Source organism: Triturus cristatus, chromosome 3_2, assembly GCF_964204655.1.
Source record: "Triturus cristatus chromosome 3_2, aTriCri1.1, whole genome shotgun sequence".
Classification (NCBI taxonomy): Eukaryota; Metazoa; Chordata; class Amphibia; order Caudata; family Salamandridae; genus Triturus; species Triturus cristatus.
Window position 1 is genome coordinate 954,595,218 of NC_140584.1, and position 17,256 is coordinate 954,612,473.

The window sequence follows — 17,256 nt, forward strand, 5'->3', positions numbered from 1 at the left end:
CCAATTTAGTCTGTTCCAAGGGTCGACGCGTTTCGGTGGTATTAGCCCAGTTTGGACCACCTTTTTCAAGACTCGATTTGTTCCTCTCGTTCTGATATAGCAGTAAATCACCACTGTGATCGATACCGTTTTTTATATGAGCCCCACTGTGGCTTTCTTAGAGCAATGGTGAGCTTCTTAAAAAAAAATATGGGGATATATATATATATAGTTTCCTGGCGTATATTTATGCTCTTGTAGGCCCTCTTCTAGCTCGACAAGACACCCAACTGGGGGTTCTAGTTCTGCCATATTCCGTTTCCACATCAATGTAAAGAGATTCTGTCCAAACGATGAGCCGGCGTTACCTTTTCCCCTCAATTAAAACCTCAGCAATCCGCCTGCATTACTCGTCCTTTTTGCCAAATGATGTAGCCAATTGATAGAGGTATGTTTCACACGCTTTTTATGATTGTTCCGGTTGTTACGACCCACGTACGGCGTCCATTCAGGTTACGGCGTGTGATAAACAACATCTGTGCATGCAGTGCATGCAGACAGCATTTGCATATGCTTACATTTGTTGGTACAATAAAAAAGGGGCAATTGGCTGTGCCAATATTTGTTCTGAACAGGGCAAAGAAGAACTGCAGTCGGATCCTAATAAAATGGTTTTGCTTGCTGTGACGTGCCCCCTGATGGCCGCCACTTAAGCAGTTGTCTCTGTTCTAATCAGTTTTCACTTTCCTGTGCATTGTATACCCTTGTCTACCAACATGGCACTTTAGAGCAGGGCATTTTCACTGTTACTTGTTCCTGCTCACCTGTCACTCCAGAATCCACAGGAATTTTGGATAGACTTAACTCTGTACTTCAGTAGGTACAGAACATATTGAAATTTTTACACATGACCATGTAAGAAAGAAATCTATGGGCTGCTGAGGCCATATAGTTCATAGAACCCTAAGGCCATAAATAGCGTTTGTATCCACTTTTTGCACCCCCGGGGCACTATGGTATTACAGAAGCGGTCGTAGACATGTGCATGAACCCTTCTGTAATATGGGCCGGTCCGGCACTCATGTGGTGCCAGGGTGTTCATAAGGGGACATGACTCCATGCAAATAAAGGAACAACCCCTTTTTGCCAGCACCTTATTGCAGATGCAGCGGCAGTGAAGCCCCTTTGGGAGCGGGCACAGAGGTACCACAAGTCCCCTTGGTATCCCTTCACAAGTGGATGCATTCACACACTGCATTCACATGTGAGGAAATCCCTGCTTCCCCTCAAAATGAGGCTGGCCAGTTCGCCTTTCCCTAAAGCTCAGGCACCTGCACTGTGCATCGTAGATTCAGTGAACTTGTTTGGAGAAGTCCTAAAACTGCATGTCCACAATTGTGGGAGTCATTACATTTTTCGAAGATTACATGCTTCTCTGCCTAATAATTTTAGAGTGAAATACTCCCAATACAAAGCAAAGGGTGAAATAGGTCATAGACAGAAAACTTTGATTTTATGTTTCGCTGTTCTGGGACCAAAGCAGAGCAGCCACTTTGATTGTAGGGTTCTTCTTCTTTGCCCAGGGAGTGGCGGGAAGGATTTGGGTAGATGTTGAAGAGAAAATATGGTATTTCTGTTAGTTTTAAGAGTCATTCAAAGGCTTCATATCTGGAACTCTAATGTTTAAAACAATGTGAATCATCTTTGTGGCTCATATTTCTGAAGGGATTTCTGTGATATTTTTCTGGTCTTAAAGCCATGAAGGCCTGGAGCTAGACTGGCTTTTACTCTTGGGAGTAACTTTTGAGTAGAATTGCCTAGCGAAAGGTGCTGTGCATATGGAAGGGAGTATAATTCGGTTCCATTTATGATTGGTAAGTCACCTTGCAGTTTAGCGATCAAGAAATTAACTTTCAACCTGGTAAAAGAGTGAGTCAAATACTCAAGGGTCTATTCGCGGATTCTGGCACATCTAGGATGGTAATTGATGCATCAGTTTGATAAAGTTCTTGATAAGGGAGATCATTAAAGACTTTATCTACCATATAATCCCTGTCCGTTTTTGAAGGGGGTGCTGCATAAATATTTGTCCCGATGAAGACCTGGGCTAAATGAGCACCTTTGTGGCTGTCAGATATTTTTGAACTATTTTTAAATCTATTTGGAGGCCTGACAGAAGAAGAAAATTGATGAAATGTCTAATAATTTTGTGTAATTGACAGCCAAAAGACTTTATTTAGTTAGGTATTTTTCGTGTCCCCTCGCACTTGTTCAGTGGTCACATGCACTGCGCCACCACACATTCTATGTAGCACATGGTTTTGGAACAATGTTTATTACCATCCGTACTTCCATGTTGTAGGTTGGTGTAGGAAGGTGGATATCTGACTATGGTTACCCCCAAATTTTTGCCTAGTGTCTAGCTGGTTTTTCGACTTAGTTGGCCTGAGATCCTGCCATTCAGGCTCTCAGGCTATCTGCTCTCTCTGTAAAATGGACTCCATGTACCCTAGGTACATACCCAATTGGTTGGATCACCCTGTCAGCCCCTGTACCAGTGTACACTAGGTACCCAGGGCATTGGTGTATCCAAGGCCTGCCAGGGACTGAAGCATGTATTATGCCACCCCAGGCTTGGCCTAACAATCTGACACAACTGGCTGATCACTCAGCTGGGGTAAGTTGGTGTAATCACCTCTTACTTAGGTGTAGTATACCTATACCTAAACTTAAATGGGACACCTGGTAACCTATAAGTCACTCCTATGGCAGGCCTTAACAATCCTGAAGGCAGAGTGCTTGGTTCCATGTGAGATGGTGCTCTGGCATGAGCTGAGCCTGTCTGCAGTGGTCGGAACAACTTCCTTCTACTGTTTCCAGATATCGTCATACCATATACTCTTAAGTGCATTATGAACCTCGCGGTTAAATGCTATCTTTGGTTTGGCTTTATCAAAACATGTCGAGTAAGGTGTCATACGAATTGGAATACTAACCCCTCGCCAATTCTGGCGACGGGGTTAGCATTCCACCCTTCTAGAGGGACACGACATGTACAGTACCTGAAACCCGGGTAAAATCAGACATAGCCTCAGCTCCACAAAATGGATGCTGCCACCACAGACACAAGTCTGCCCTCCTGCTGCTGGGAGTCCTTCCAGCTTGGGAGGTGTGGACAAAGGGTTTCCTGCCAGGGGAGGTGCGTGCACCACCCCAGACAGGATTTTGTGTATTGGTCAGGTAGGGCTTGAAAGAAACCAGACATGCCTGTGGCTCACAAGGAGCCTCGGTGCATATGCCAGTTCAAACCGGTCCTGGGGCACACCAGTCCCGGGCCTGGGGCGAGCTGGACAAAGGATTGGGGGTGTAACCACCCCCCTTCCTGGTCCCACCCATAGGGAGGGACCTAGCAGGTAGTCCGGCCCCTAGAATCCGAATAAAGGTAGGAGCTGTGTCCTAAGACTTCAGACATCCTGGAATCAACTTGAAACTAAGAAGAAGACGGGAACTTCGACATTCTGCTGCACAGAAGACTGAAGAAAATCTCCCCTGTGGTCAGGGAGTGACCACCTTGCTAACGCAAGCACCATCCAGCGAATCACCGTCTGCTTTGCCGCCGCCTCCCGCCGGAGCCCGAGCCCAGAGACTGACAAGACCTGGATCTCCAGACCTCTCACCGCCCGATCCACAGTCCCTGAAAAGAGGAGACCCGTGGAGGCACCGAGACACGTGGAGCCAGCCATCTTGGAACGACTACGACAAGCTGACCAGTGCAACAACCGAGGCTCCCTCCAAGTTGTGCTTTGGGTCCTGAGAAGCCCAACCCTCGAGCAGCATCTGCACCAAAGGTGAGCCCTCCAGCATCTCCACGATCTGCGTGGGGCCCTTCTGCATTTTGCCACTCGACGCGCCTAACCGGTTGCTGGCCCGCTGGCTAGTGGCCATCTTGGCGACGAAATCTACGACAAACACCGCTGGTCTGGTTGCTCCAGACTGGCCCTTGCTCCCCTCCAAAGGAGCAATCCCTCTGACCTTGCGGGTCAGAACCAACAGCTGATTTCCGAATCCTCCTGCAATTGCTTTTGCCAAGGCTTGTTTGCTTCGATCAAGTCGCCGACACCGCCGACAGCGAGAGCCTGCGTGGGACAGCTCGTGAGCCGACTCCTGGACGTCGTCGACCTTCAGGGACCACGTGGCTGCGGAGACAAGCTACCCCTCATCACCTGTTTGCACCCGACATCGCCTGGTACCCACCTGGTGCCACGCTGGTCACTGGCTAGTGACTGTGAACACTGTCCCCTCTGCTTACAGGTCTTCAACATCTCCGATCCACTCTTGGATCCACTGCATCTCTTCCCGACCGACCGCCTGCAGCATCTTTGTCCCAGGCTCAACGGAACAGATAGAAGAAACCCGACGCACTTTGAGGCCTATGCACCCGCTTCCTGTGGGTGAGGTATAGCTGGTACTCCGGTGCCCATGTGTAGTAATACATCTCTAGTGCCTGTGTTCCAAATCTTAAGTTCCTAGGTCATCCGGAAGATTCCTTTTGCAGTAACTTTGTACTTTTTACGCACCCATTGAAACCTATGGGAGCCCGCGTGTGACTATTTGCTCTGCACACGCCACCCGTGGACCTCCTGGTCACTAACTGACGTTAGCTCCTTGTAGGCCCAGCGATTCTAGAGGCCCTAGGCCTTTTCCCTTTTCTGTTCGTGGTACTTATACCACTATTTTAGTATATGGTTCGAGTGGCCACCAGGGCCTATCCATATAAAGTGCAACTTCTGTGTATTCTGTTATAATCTTGTTTGACGATTTGTGCTCCTGTGCTCATAAAGAGACTAGGGGTTACTTTGAGAAATAAATACATATATATTTTGAATATATATCTGTGTGGTGTCCTTTCATTGGTATAAAAGGGGGTTACTATTGGTAAAACAGCCTGCTTAACACGCTTCACGAGTTTAGCCTCAAAGACTGCTTAGCCTACGCTACCACTAGGGCAGCTAGTCCGAAAAGGTTGACTTACAACCACACCATAAGGGTTGCTTGGCATGGTACAAGGTGGTCACTAGAACTAGTGAACAGCATATACCAGGCCAACTTCTCACATTGGTGAGCAGCGGTGGGATTTGAGCTTGCTGTGTTTTACCATTGTAATCTCTTGGTTACCAATTGAAAGATCACATAGGTACCTGTAGGTACATATAAAACAAGATTAGATATACATAAGTTCTACTGAACTTAGTTGTTGTAGAGCAAAGGGAGTAGCACACCCTGACTACAACTACTAGATAGGTTTAGTAGGTAAACCCAAGTGTAGGTAGATTGCAACACATCCACCCACACTTAAGAGCAATGGCCGGGGCAGAGGGGTCCACTGTACCCATCTCTGTTGAGAGTGACCCCCAGAGGGCACCATCCAGCTTTGCTACCCTTAATCAGAATGAGCTCAGGCATTTGGCAACTCTTAGAGGCCTTAAACAGCCCAAGAACCCAAACTCTGCTGAGCTCAGAGAGCTCTTACAGAATGATGAGAATCAGAGAGCACTCAAGAAAGCTTCCCAGTTAGCCCCCTTAGGGACAGGAACAGGAGGCCCCCCTTCTGAAGATGCCACTGAAGTACCCCTTCCCAATAGTCACCCCTTAGATGGGATGCCTACCACAGAGGAAGAAAGTGATGGGGATACAGATGTGAGTGGGGATGAAGGGAGAACTAGCCCAGTGCCAAGTGTTATACTTGGCCCAGCTAAACTAAGGCTATTGGGGACTGACAGTGGGTTCACCCCACTGGATCTCCCCAGTGGACTTAACACAGGGCTTGGAAGGCAAAGGAATCGCTCAGGTGACTCCAATGCTTCCCATGGCTCTAGAGGCTCTCAAGGTCACTCCAGGAGAAGGATGACCACCCCTCAGAGGAGGGAACATGAGGCCAAGATGCAAGAAGCCCAGCTGAGGATCAGGAAGCAGGAGCTAGAAGTAGCCCTGATGGAAGAAAAACTGAGCAAGGCTAGGCAGCATAGAGAGAGTGGGTCTATACCCACTGGTGGCAGCAATGTCCCTAGGGACAAAGATAGGGTCTTTGACAATAGGAACCTGTCCAAGATTGTGCCCCCCTACAAAAGTGGGGATGACATCCACAAATGGATGACTGCTCTTGAGAGAGCCTGCAAAGTGCAGCAGGTTCCTGAAGACCAGTGGGCAGCAATCTTATGGCTCTCCTTTGAGGGGAGAGGCAGAGATAGACTCCTCACTGTTAGAGAAGAGGATGTCAGAAATTACAGAGTCCTGAAGAGTGTCCTAGTTGATGGGTTAGGCTTAACCACTGAACAGTACAGGTTAATGTTCAGAGACACCCAGAAGACACAGACTCAGGACTGGTCTGAATATGTGGAATGTGCCACTAAGGCTTTGGAGGGTTGGTTGCTGGGAAGTAAGGTGTCTGATTATACAGGATTGTACAATTTGATGATGAGAGAGCAGATTTTAAGTAATTGTCAAAACCAGCTTCTCCATCAACACCTGGTAGACTCAGATTTGACCTCTCCCCAAGAATTGGGAAAGAGGGCAGATAAATGGGTCAGGACCAGGATCAGGCCTAAAAACCAGGGTGGTGACCAAAAGAAAGATACCACCAAGCCTCAAGAGAAGGGTGGGGATAAAGAAAAAGAGAAACCTTCCTCAGGGCCCCAAAACTCCACACAGGGTGGTGGGTCCCAAGCTCCCTCCTCTACCACAGCTAAAAAGCCCTACTGCCATGAGTGTAAAACTCCTGGGCATTAGAAAACTGACAGCGGTTGCCCAAGGGCTAAAAACAAAACTGTTCCTCCAATTACTCCTGTCACACCACCTATTACTGTCAGCAGTAATCCCCCAGGTGGTGGGAGTGCCCCCAGAAATCTGGGTGGGTTTACTTGGGGAACACAGGGGGACCCTGGCTTAGCCAATTCCCCTACAGCAACCACTCTTGTCTGTGATGGTGGCATGGGGTTTGCCAACTTCACTGCCTGTCCCAACACTTTGGGTAGGTACAGACAGGAGCCCTACATCAATGGTACAAAAGCTGAGGCCTACAGAGACACTGGAGCTAGCATCACAATGGTGGCCCATTGGCTAGTTCCCTCTGAGCAGCTTTTGCCTGGTTTCTCCTACCAGGTGACCAACATCGATGGCAAACAGAACAGTCATCCCATGGCAGAGGTATGTCTCAGCTGGGGAGGTGTCACTGGCCCTAAAAGGGTGGCAGTGTCCCCAACCTTGCCTGTAGACTGCTTACTGGGGAATGACTTAGAACTCTCAGCTTGGGCTGGAGTTGAACAAGACACCCATTCTAAAATGGTAGGCCTGTCACAAAAGGGTAGGGGGGTTGTGCCATTCACAACCCCTGTCCAAATAGATTTCCTCCCTGAAAAGGTTGGAAGGGCAGTGGTAGCCACAGCCCAGGCACAGACAGACTTCCCTGTAGAGACTGGCAGAGCTGTGACAGTCACAGCTCAAACACAAACTGAGTGCCCCCCTGAAAAGGTTGGCAAGGCTGTAATGGTCTCAGCCTATACTCAGACTGACATAGGTGTAGTGAAGCCTGAAACAATGGATCACTCCACACAAACTGAGAGTAGTGGGGAGGAAGAAAAGTCTCCCTCTCCCCAGACATTAGGAAAAGGTCAGCCTCCTCAGGGATCTGACCTCACCCCTTGTGAAGGAACTGCCCCAGAGGTAGCCAGGCCTGGCCTGGCAGAGCCTCTGATGTCAGTGGCCCCTTCCAAGGTGGGACCCAGTCTGGTGCAGGTAGCCTGCCTCTCTCTACCCTGCCTCAGTCAGCCCAGGGCTGCAGAGGTCAGGGAGGCCAGTGGACCCCCAGAGGGCCCCTGTCCACAAGAACCCCCCCATCAAAAGAATGAGGATTGCCTGGCTAGTAGCCCTAGTCAGGGGATGGGTAAAAACATTCCTGAGGGATCTCCTTTACAGGTAGTTAGGGACCTCCCCCAGAGGGATTCTGTTGGGCACAGGCAAACCTGGGACCTTAGGGCCCCAAACCTGACCTGTCCCTCCAGTAAGCCCACAAAAGGGACCCAGCCTCCAGCTTTAGGTAGCCAGAGGCTGACCCTGAGAGCACAGTGCAACTCAGTTAAGGAAAGAAAGGCATCCATGGTGGAGGGGGATTGGAGGAAGCTGAGGCCTCACTTTGAGGACACTCACTTCAGTACTCCATCTCAACACCAGCCTTTTACTTTGCCAAGACACACCAAAGGTAGAGATTCCCTATGGTGGAGACCCTCTGATACCCTTAGGGTGAGGGATTGCTTAGTGGACCATGAGACAGGGGGTAACCATGCCAGTGCTGGTTCCTCCTTATATGGCCACTTGGGCAATATAGGCTTACCTGGTCAAGGTCAGCCTTATCTCCCTTCGTTTGGGGGGGGGTTGTGTAGGAAGGTGGATATCTGACTATGGTTACCCCCAAATTTTTGCCTAGTGTCTAGCTGGTTTTTCGACTTAGTTGGCCTGAGATCCTGCCATTCAGGCTCTCAGGCTATCTGCTCTCTCTGTAAAATGGACTCCATGTACCCTAGGTACATACCCAATTGGTTGGATCACCCTGTCAGCCCCTGTACCAGTGTACACTAGGTACCCAGGGCATTGGTGTATCCAAGGCCTGCCAGGGACTGAAGCATGTATTATGCCACCCCAGGCTTGGCCTAACAATCTGACACAACTGGCTGATCACTCAGCTGGGGTAAGTTGGTGTAATCACCTCTTACTTAGGTGTAGTATACCTATACCTAAACTTAAATGGGACACCTGGTAACCTATAAGTCACTCCTATGGCAGGCCTTAACAATCCTGAAGGCAGAGTGCTTGGTTCCATGTGAGATGGTGCTCTGGCATGAGCTGAGCCTGTCTGCAGTGGTCGGAACAACTTCCTTCTACTGTTTCCAGATATCGTCATACCATATACTCTTAAGTGCATTATGAACCTCGCGGTTAAATGCTATCTTTGGTTTGGCTTTATCAAAACATGTCGAGTAAGGTGTCATACGAATTGGAATACTAACCCCTCGCCAATTCTGGCGACGGGGTTAGCATTCCACCCTTCTAGAGGGACACGACATGTACAGTACCTGAAACCCGGGTAAAATCAGACATAGCCTCAGCTCCACAAAATGGATGCTGCCACCACAGACACAAGTCTGCCCTCCTGCTGCTGGGAGTCCTTCCAGCTTGGGAGGTGTGGACAAAGGGTTTCCTGCCAGGGGAGGTGCGTGCACCACCCCAGACAGGATTTTGTGTATTGGTCAGGTAGGGCTTGAAAGAAACCAGACATGCCTGTGGCTCACAAGGAGCCTCGGTGCATATGCCAGTTCAAACCGGTCCTGGGGCACACCAGTCCCGGGCCTGGGGCGAGCTGGACAAAGGATTGGGGGTGTAACCACCCCCCTTCCTGGTCCCACCCATAGGGAGGGACCTAGCAGGTAGTCCGGCCCCTAGAATCCGAATAAAGGTAGGAGCTGTGTCCTAAGACTTCAGACATCCTGGAATCAACTTGAAACTAAGAAGAAGACGGGAACTTCGACATTCTGCTGCACAGAAGACTGAAGAAAATCTCCCCTGTGGTCAGGGAGTGACCACCTTGCTAACGCAAGCACCATCCAGCGAATCACCGTCTGCTTTGCCGCCGCCTCCCGCCGGAGCCCGAGCCCAGAGACTGACAAGACCTGGACCTCCAGACCTCTCACCGCCCGATCCACAGTCCCTGAAAAGAGGAGACCCGTGGAGGCACCGAGACACGTGGAGCCAGCCATCTTGGAACGACTACGACAAGCTGACCAGTGCAACAACCGAGGCTCCCTCCAAGTTGTGCTTTGGGTCCTGAGAAGCCCAACCCTCGAGCAGCATCTGCACCAAAGGTGAGCCCTCCAGCATCTCCACGATCTGCGTGGGGCCCTTCTGCATTTTGCCACTCGACGCGCCTAACCGGTTGCTGGCCCGCTGGCTAGTGGCCATCTTGGCGACGAAATCTACGACAAACACCGCTGGTCTGGTTGCTCCAGACTGGCCCTTGCTCCCCTCCAAAGGAGCAATCCCTCTGACCTTGCGGGTCAGAACCAACAGCTGATTTCCGAATCCTCCTGCAATTGCTTTTGCCAAGGCTTGTTTGCTTCGATCAAGTCGCCGACACCGCCGACAGCGAGAGCCTGCGTGGGACAGCTCGTGAGCCGACTCCTGGACGTCGTCGACCTTCAGGGACCACGTGGCTGCGGAGACAAGCTACCCCTCATCACCTGTTTGCACCCGACATCGCCTGGTACCCACCTGGTGCCACGCTGGTCACTGGCTAGTGACTGTGAACACTGTCCCCTCTGCTTACAGGTCTTCAACATCTCCGATCCACTCTTGGATCCACTGCATCTCTTCCCGACCGACCGCCTGCAGCATCTTTGTCCCAGGCTCAACGGAACAGATAGAAGAAACCCGACGCACTTTGAGGCCTATGCACCCGCTTCCTGTGGGTGAGGTATAGCTGGTACTCCGGTGCCCATGTGTAGTAATACATCTCTAGTGCCTGTGTTCCAAATCTTAAGTTCCTAGGTCATCCGGAAGATTCCTTTTGCAGTAACTTTGTACTTTTTACGCACCCATTGAAACCTATGGGAGCCCGCGTGTGACTATTTGCTCTGCACACGCCACCCGTGGACCTCCTGGTCACTAACTGACGTTAGCTCCTTGTAGGCCCAGCGATTCTAGAGGCCCTAGGCCTTTTCCCTTTTCTGTTCGTGGTACTTATACCACTATTTTAGTATATGGTTCGAGTGGCCACCAGGGCCTATCCATATAAAGTGCAACTTCTGTGTATTCTGTTATAATCTTGTTTGACGATTTGTGCTCCTGTGCTCATAAAGAGACTAGGGGTTACTTTGAGAAATAAATACATATATATTTTGAATATATATCTGTGTGGTGTCCTTTCATTGGTATAAAAGGGGGTTACTATTGGTAAAACAGCCTGCTTAACACGCTTCACGAGTTTAGCCTCAAAGACTGCTTAGCCTACGCTACCACTAGGGCAGCTAGTCCGAAAAGGTTGACTTACAACCACACCATAAGGGTTGCTTGGCATGGTACAAGGTGGTCACTAGAACTAGTGAACAGCATATACCAGGCCAACTTCTCACAGTTGGCCTATGATCGCACAAGTCATTGATAATTTCATTGTTTAATCACATTATAATTTTGCGTGAACTGTAGATTCATTTATGTGTATTTATTGCAAATCATGTATATAATGAAACAAATTCTGTACTCTTGGAAAAGAACGTGAATAAATAACCTGCTTTTAAGTGATTTAGGGGGATCCACAATATTATTATTGTTCACCCATAGGCCCAAGTGTGTTCTGTCATATCTAATTAAAGCACTGGTCACTTAGACAATATAAGCAAGTATTGCATTTTGAGGCACACTTTTTTTTTTTACAATTTGTGCGACAAAAGATGCAAGTGTTAAACACCTGATCTTTAAGTGGTCTCCTTGGAGAAATAGGAAAATTGCCATACACAGTTTTACCGGACACTTGTCTTGATCTAAATTCTATTTGAATACATATTCTATAAATAAAGTTGAAATATAAACTTTTATTTTTACCATTAATGCATTTTATGACAACATTGATATTTTCTGCCTTAGTTGTGTGCTGTGAAAGTTTTCCAGGGTCTGTTAAAAAAATATTCTTACAGTGCTTCACATAGCATATACACCCGTTTCCAAGTAAAAAAAACATTGTCATAGAAGGATAAAACACAGCCTCTCCAGCGTCTAGAACCCTCTAGTTTTATGGCAATATTAGCTGCCACATCATTAGTAAACAGAACAGGCTTCCTTCAAATCTATAAAAACATTTTTAAGCATGAGTGCAGTGCCTTTAAGTGCGGGGCATGGGGAATAGTGCTCCTTCCAGCTCGTCTGATGACTTGCACAAGACTAAATAGTTTATGTAACGCTGTAACTAAATGGATATTTTGCACGCCTCGCAAGCTTGGGGGAATATGTTGGATTGCACCTTTGCAGGTACAGACAAACTAGGTAATGCATGTTTTGGTCACTGGGCTACATTGCGTATTGTGGGGCGGCTATGCAAATTGTACCCAGGCTGAAGATGTTAATAAAACAAAGTTAAACCTAAATAGTTTATGTAAGGTGCCTCTTTTAAGTTTTTGAGATGTGTCCTGTTAGAAATGGGGTCTCTAGTTGGCAGGTTGTTACCCTTTCCAAGTAGGGACCCTTCTTCTGAGTCAGGATAAGGGAGTTACACTTCTAAAACACCACCTGCTCGCCACCATGGCACGAGTGGTCAGGCTCATCTCGGAGGCAGTGTGTAAAGCATTTGCACATAACCAGCAGTAATACAGCGAAAGCACTACAAAAGAACTACACACCAGTTTTAGAAAAATAGCCAATATTTATCTGTGTAAAACAAGAACAAAACAATAAAAATCCAACATAAAGTTATTTAAAATGCTCATAAAGCAAAAATAGACTTTAAAAACAGTTCCTTGAAGTTGATAGCTCTGTCCGGGGCTATCACGGCTTCGAGAACCAACAAATCCAACAGTTCTGGCTGATAGCGGCGTCGCGGGCCAACTGTGGTATCAGGAAGCCCTGCAGAACAGTACCTTCTGAAATGCAGGGCCTCGGGGATCTTGTGGTGAGCTCCGAAGAGCCAGCGTCGGTTCCGGAGGTCGGTGGAGTCGTCGGGATATTGAAGTCACACACGTTGCTGGTCAGACTCTGTGCGGTTGAAGGCTGGAGCGCCGGCGTCGGGGCTGCGGTGAGAAGTGTGGCATGCAGTGCACTCGGGTCATGGTGCAGGCAGCAGCTCAATGACGACGTCCAGCTGCGTCAGTCAGACCACGGCTGCGCTGTGAAGTGGGATGGTGCTCGTTGTGGTGCTAGCAAGTCACGGTGCAGGCAGCAGAATCGTCGTTGCTGAAGCACTGTCGTCAGCTGATTAACTGGAGACGATGGTGCCGATGTCAGTGGGCCATGGCTGCGGTGTTGGGGCGGGGCATTGTGGAACTTATGAGCTGTGCCCCCAAACCACGGTGCAGGCAGCAGCGTTGATGTCAACATGGAGCGTCGTCGTCGGTGAGGCCAGGGCTGCGGTGCAAAGTGGGACGGTGCTCCGTGTTCTCCACAAGCGATGTCCACAGTGCAAGCTGCAGCGTCGGTGACGGTGTCGCGTCTAGGATACCAGGACGGCGGTGTGAAACGAGGCGGTGCAGAGTATGGTGCCCACAGGTCGTGGTGCGTCTCGGTGGCGGCAGCGAGACCAGGGTTGCAGTGCGAAGTGCAGCGGTGCCTTCAGGTCACATAACCGGCAGTGGCGTCGTTGACGGCGTCGGCTTCTTCTTCTTCTGTTGCAGCACAAAGCACACAGTTCCCAGCGCTGGTAGCAGATGAACTTGAAGTCTTCGCTGTTCCTGAGACTTCTTGAACAGGGGGCAAGCTCTACCTCAAGCCCTTGGAGAAAATCAGGGAAAACAGATGCAGAAAGTTTAGTCCTTTCACTGCCCAAGACAGAAGCAGCCACTGCAGGCCAACACAGCAAAGCACACAGCAAAGTGGTAGTCTCTCCTCACAGCTACTCCCACTCTTCTTCTTTGCAGGTTTATTGAACCAAATGGGTTCTAAAATTCTGGGGTCATGGCCCCAGTATTCATACTACATTTCCCTTTGAAGTTGGCAAAAAGTTCCACTGGCATACATAAACCAGTTCCGCCTTGCTCAGGCCAGGTTCACTCTAAGAGGCAGAGACAGCTTTGCGGAAGGCAGCCACAGTCCATTCAGGTGCAAGAGACAACTCCTCCCAGTACTCTAAATGCAGCCAGGTCTATTCAGCCTGGCTATAAGTCACCCAGGACAGGCAGGGCACACCTCAACCCCCCCCCCTTGTGTCTGTCTAATGTGAATGCACCAGATGGTGAATACACAAATGGCAGAGGCACACAGAATGGTTAAGCAGGAAATACCCGCTTTCTAAAAGTGACATTTGCAAACACTCAGCATAAAAATCATCTTTATTAAAAGATGTATCTTTAAATTCAGAGTTCAGGAAGCCTAAACTCCACTTCTCTATCTTATCCCAATGAAAAGTTAGGCTTGAAAGATGTTACAAAGCAACTCCCATATTAGCCTATGGGACAGATAGCCGGATAGGTCACACACAGGTACATGTCCTACCTTTCTTATACACTGCACCCTGCCCATGGGGGTACCTCGGGCCTACCTGAGGGGTACCTTTCATGTAAGAAAGGGGAAGGTTTGGGCCTGGCAGGTCGACAAGGCAGTGAAAACTGCATGCAGACACTGCAGTGGCAGGTCTGAGACACCTTTGAAAAGCTATTTGTGTGGGTGGCACAACCAGTGCTGCAAGCCCACTAGTAGCATTTGATTTACAGGCCCTGGGCACACACAGTGCACTGTACTAGATACTTACTAGTAAATCAAAGATCCCAATCATGGAAACACCAATCCATCAACACAATGTACAGTAGAAGAACTTGCACTTTAGTACTGATCAGCAGTATTAAAGTGCGCAGAAACACCAAATCAGCAAAAACAATATCCAGAAAAAACAGGAGGTCAGAAGCAAAAAGACAGGGAAAACACGCCAAAAAATGTCAGGTCGCACAGTCCCTCTGTCAATCTGGTTACAATGTGTTCGGACAATCTGGTGATAAAAAGGATAACTACATTAATGTGCAAGCTGTAGACATCTGTGTAGATTAGCATGTTTGTAATATGTGCACATTTAGGGCTAAATAATGACAAGCTATTAACCTCTCAATATACCTTGTGCCGTGCAGACGTTGTTTCTGTACTTCTGGTTTAAATAGTAAATTCTGTAATCGGCTTTTAGGGTGCACACTCCTTGCTAGAACCAAACAGATGACACTAAGGGCAAAATCCAGCACTGCTAATGCCATTAACTGACCAAAAGCAAAAATAAGTAGATCCCAGTGATAATCCCACCATTATTTTAGGTCATCATAGCATGAGGAAACCTCAACATATCCTCACATTCTTCAACCAACAGAGGACGCCTCTGTTGCAGAGAGCCTTTATCAGGTGTAAATGGGCAGGGTGAGTTGGCACACAAGACCAGGCAGTTTCTTGTTTTTTAGTCACATGGAAGGATCTCTCATGTAGTCAACAAAATAGTTTGTGTCACCAAATATGACTTTTGATAACAAGACCTCAATGGTAAAAGTATCTACATAGGCCTTGGTGAGGAAAAACAGATATCGGAGATGAAGATGAAATTGTCTCTCTGTGGGCCCATGATGCAAGTTCAGATCCGTCTGATGATTGGTTGCTTGGGTGAGAGGCATGAGACTCAAGGGGCCCTCTGGTGCTCACTTTTAGTACTTCACATTTATAGTTTTTTTTAAGGATTACCATCCTTTCTTTGGCTGCTATTTTTGTAATTGCTGCGGTTTTCAGGATTGGCCACAAACAGTGACAGAGATGTCTCTTTTCTGCACTGAAAAAGACAAAATAAAAAAAATCTTTAATCTCTGCTTTATTTGGATTTTTTTGTGCCCTTGAATTCTTTGAAACAAACTGGTTGTGTTCTTCAGCGGTAGATGTGCATGCCCAGAACGTTTGCCTGTGTTTCGATTCCTGCGTGAAATAAAGAGATCAAGTTGGTGTGTTGACAATAATTAGGAATACATATTTTTTACTTCCTTTTATAGCAAAAACAAATATATGACTTATTAATACATGATCTTTTCTGAAAACAGGAATGGAGCAATCCTTGTCATAGAGCTTTTAATTGAGGACTGTTGTGACGGGTTATTTTTGTTATTTTCAAGGACCAGAAAGCCCCAGTAAAATGTATGAAAAGTAAATTGCACCCCACTCGGCCTGGTTGATTGCATCCCGTTATGCGCTGCCGTCTCGGGCATCCTATTACAATATTCAATCTTGTTTTCTACCTTGAAGAGGCTGCCGGAAAAGGCCAACTTCTCGCTGGCCCCATTCCCTAAGGGGACGGGACGCCGTCGCACTCGTCTATTTACATATCTCTGTGCCGCCAGTGATTGGAGTTGTGAAGCACTTCCACACAGTTGTATGTATTAGTGGCAATTGCCGGATGCATTTTTAATTATGAAATCATTTTCACTCCGAAGGAGCGAGCGTCAAGGTTGGGTTATCTTGCGCGGCAAGCCTGACCTTGAAACCTAACTTTACTTATTGTTTAGTGATTTACTTAATTGTTTTTAACCTACTTTTTCTTTTCTTTTTCTTTATTTATTTATTTTTTCTTTTCTGTTTTTTCACAGGACAGAGTTATTTCAATCGCTGTTTGGAAAAAATCAAGCACCCTTATGAAGAAAAACAATTGCAGTATCGGCGAAGAGACGCTGTCTGGCTCCAAATGTCCCTGGAAGTTTGTGGCCCAGAGCAATGGCTGGGCAATTTAGGATACTGTCGTCCGACCCACTGCAAGATGGGGTGTTTTTGGAGTTAATGACTCTCACTTTTTATCGTAATTTAAAATGGACTTGTGTGTGCAATGAAAAAATGCATCTGGGGAAAACAAAAAGACCTTTAGATTTTTTCCTTTGACTAGAACATATTTTGTATTTAATATTCTTTTTCTAAAATTAAACACCACTCAAATATTCTAATTTGAGGAGAGTATTTTTACATCTTTAATTCTATATTCATTCATGATAGTTAGTTACCTGGCCCAGTTTGCAGGTATCACGTTATTTCCAGAACGTGAGATTTCAGATAATTGAAAAATAGGATCAAAATCAGTAATGTTTGAGCATTACTTACCTGTACTAAGTATTGATAAAAGCTTTTGCTTCAGGTGGTGTAAATGCAATGTATAGCTGCAATGGACTGGAATGATCGGGTATCAGCATTTGTATAGCTCACATCTGCTACTGGTAGGGCCTCATACAGTGCCCATACACCAGAAAGATAATAGGGTGCTTTAAATATAATGCACATTTCTGTTATATTTAAGATGATATATTAAAAAAAAAACAATTTGGAAATAAAACCAATATGTCCTGTTTTGCAAGGAACGAAGGAAGAGTTTAAAACCTTTAGAGCACTGGCTGAATTTTTTGAGACCGAAAGAAGAAGTGTGGCCTCGGTTCTTCTTTTTTTTTTCTCTTTTTTTCCCCCCCTTTTTTTAAAGTTAACCATTAATTTTATTTTGCATTGTTTCCACAATTATATATCCATATAAGATAG

The 17,256-nt window shown here is 47.3% G+C and overlaps 1 protein-coding gene across 1 annotated transcript in view; it reads left to right on the forward strand.

Annotated features, from left to right (window-relative positions):
- AATF (apoptosis antagonizing transcription factor) overlaps positions 1-16,676 on the forward strand; it is a 363,992-nt gene extending 347,316 nt beyond the window's left edge. The window contains exon 12 of the mRNA XM_085649474.1: positions 16,329-16,676. Coding sequence (XP_085505600.1) covers positions 16,329-16,377 — 49 coding nt within the window. The 3' untranslated portion in view covers positions 16,378-16,676. The remainder of the gene's footprint in view (positions 1-16,328) is intronic.
- Positions 16,677-17,256: the final 580 nt, after the last annotated feature.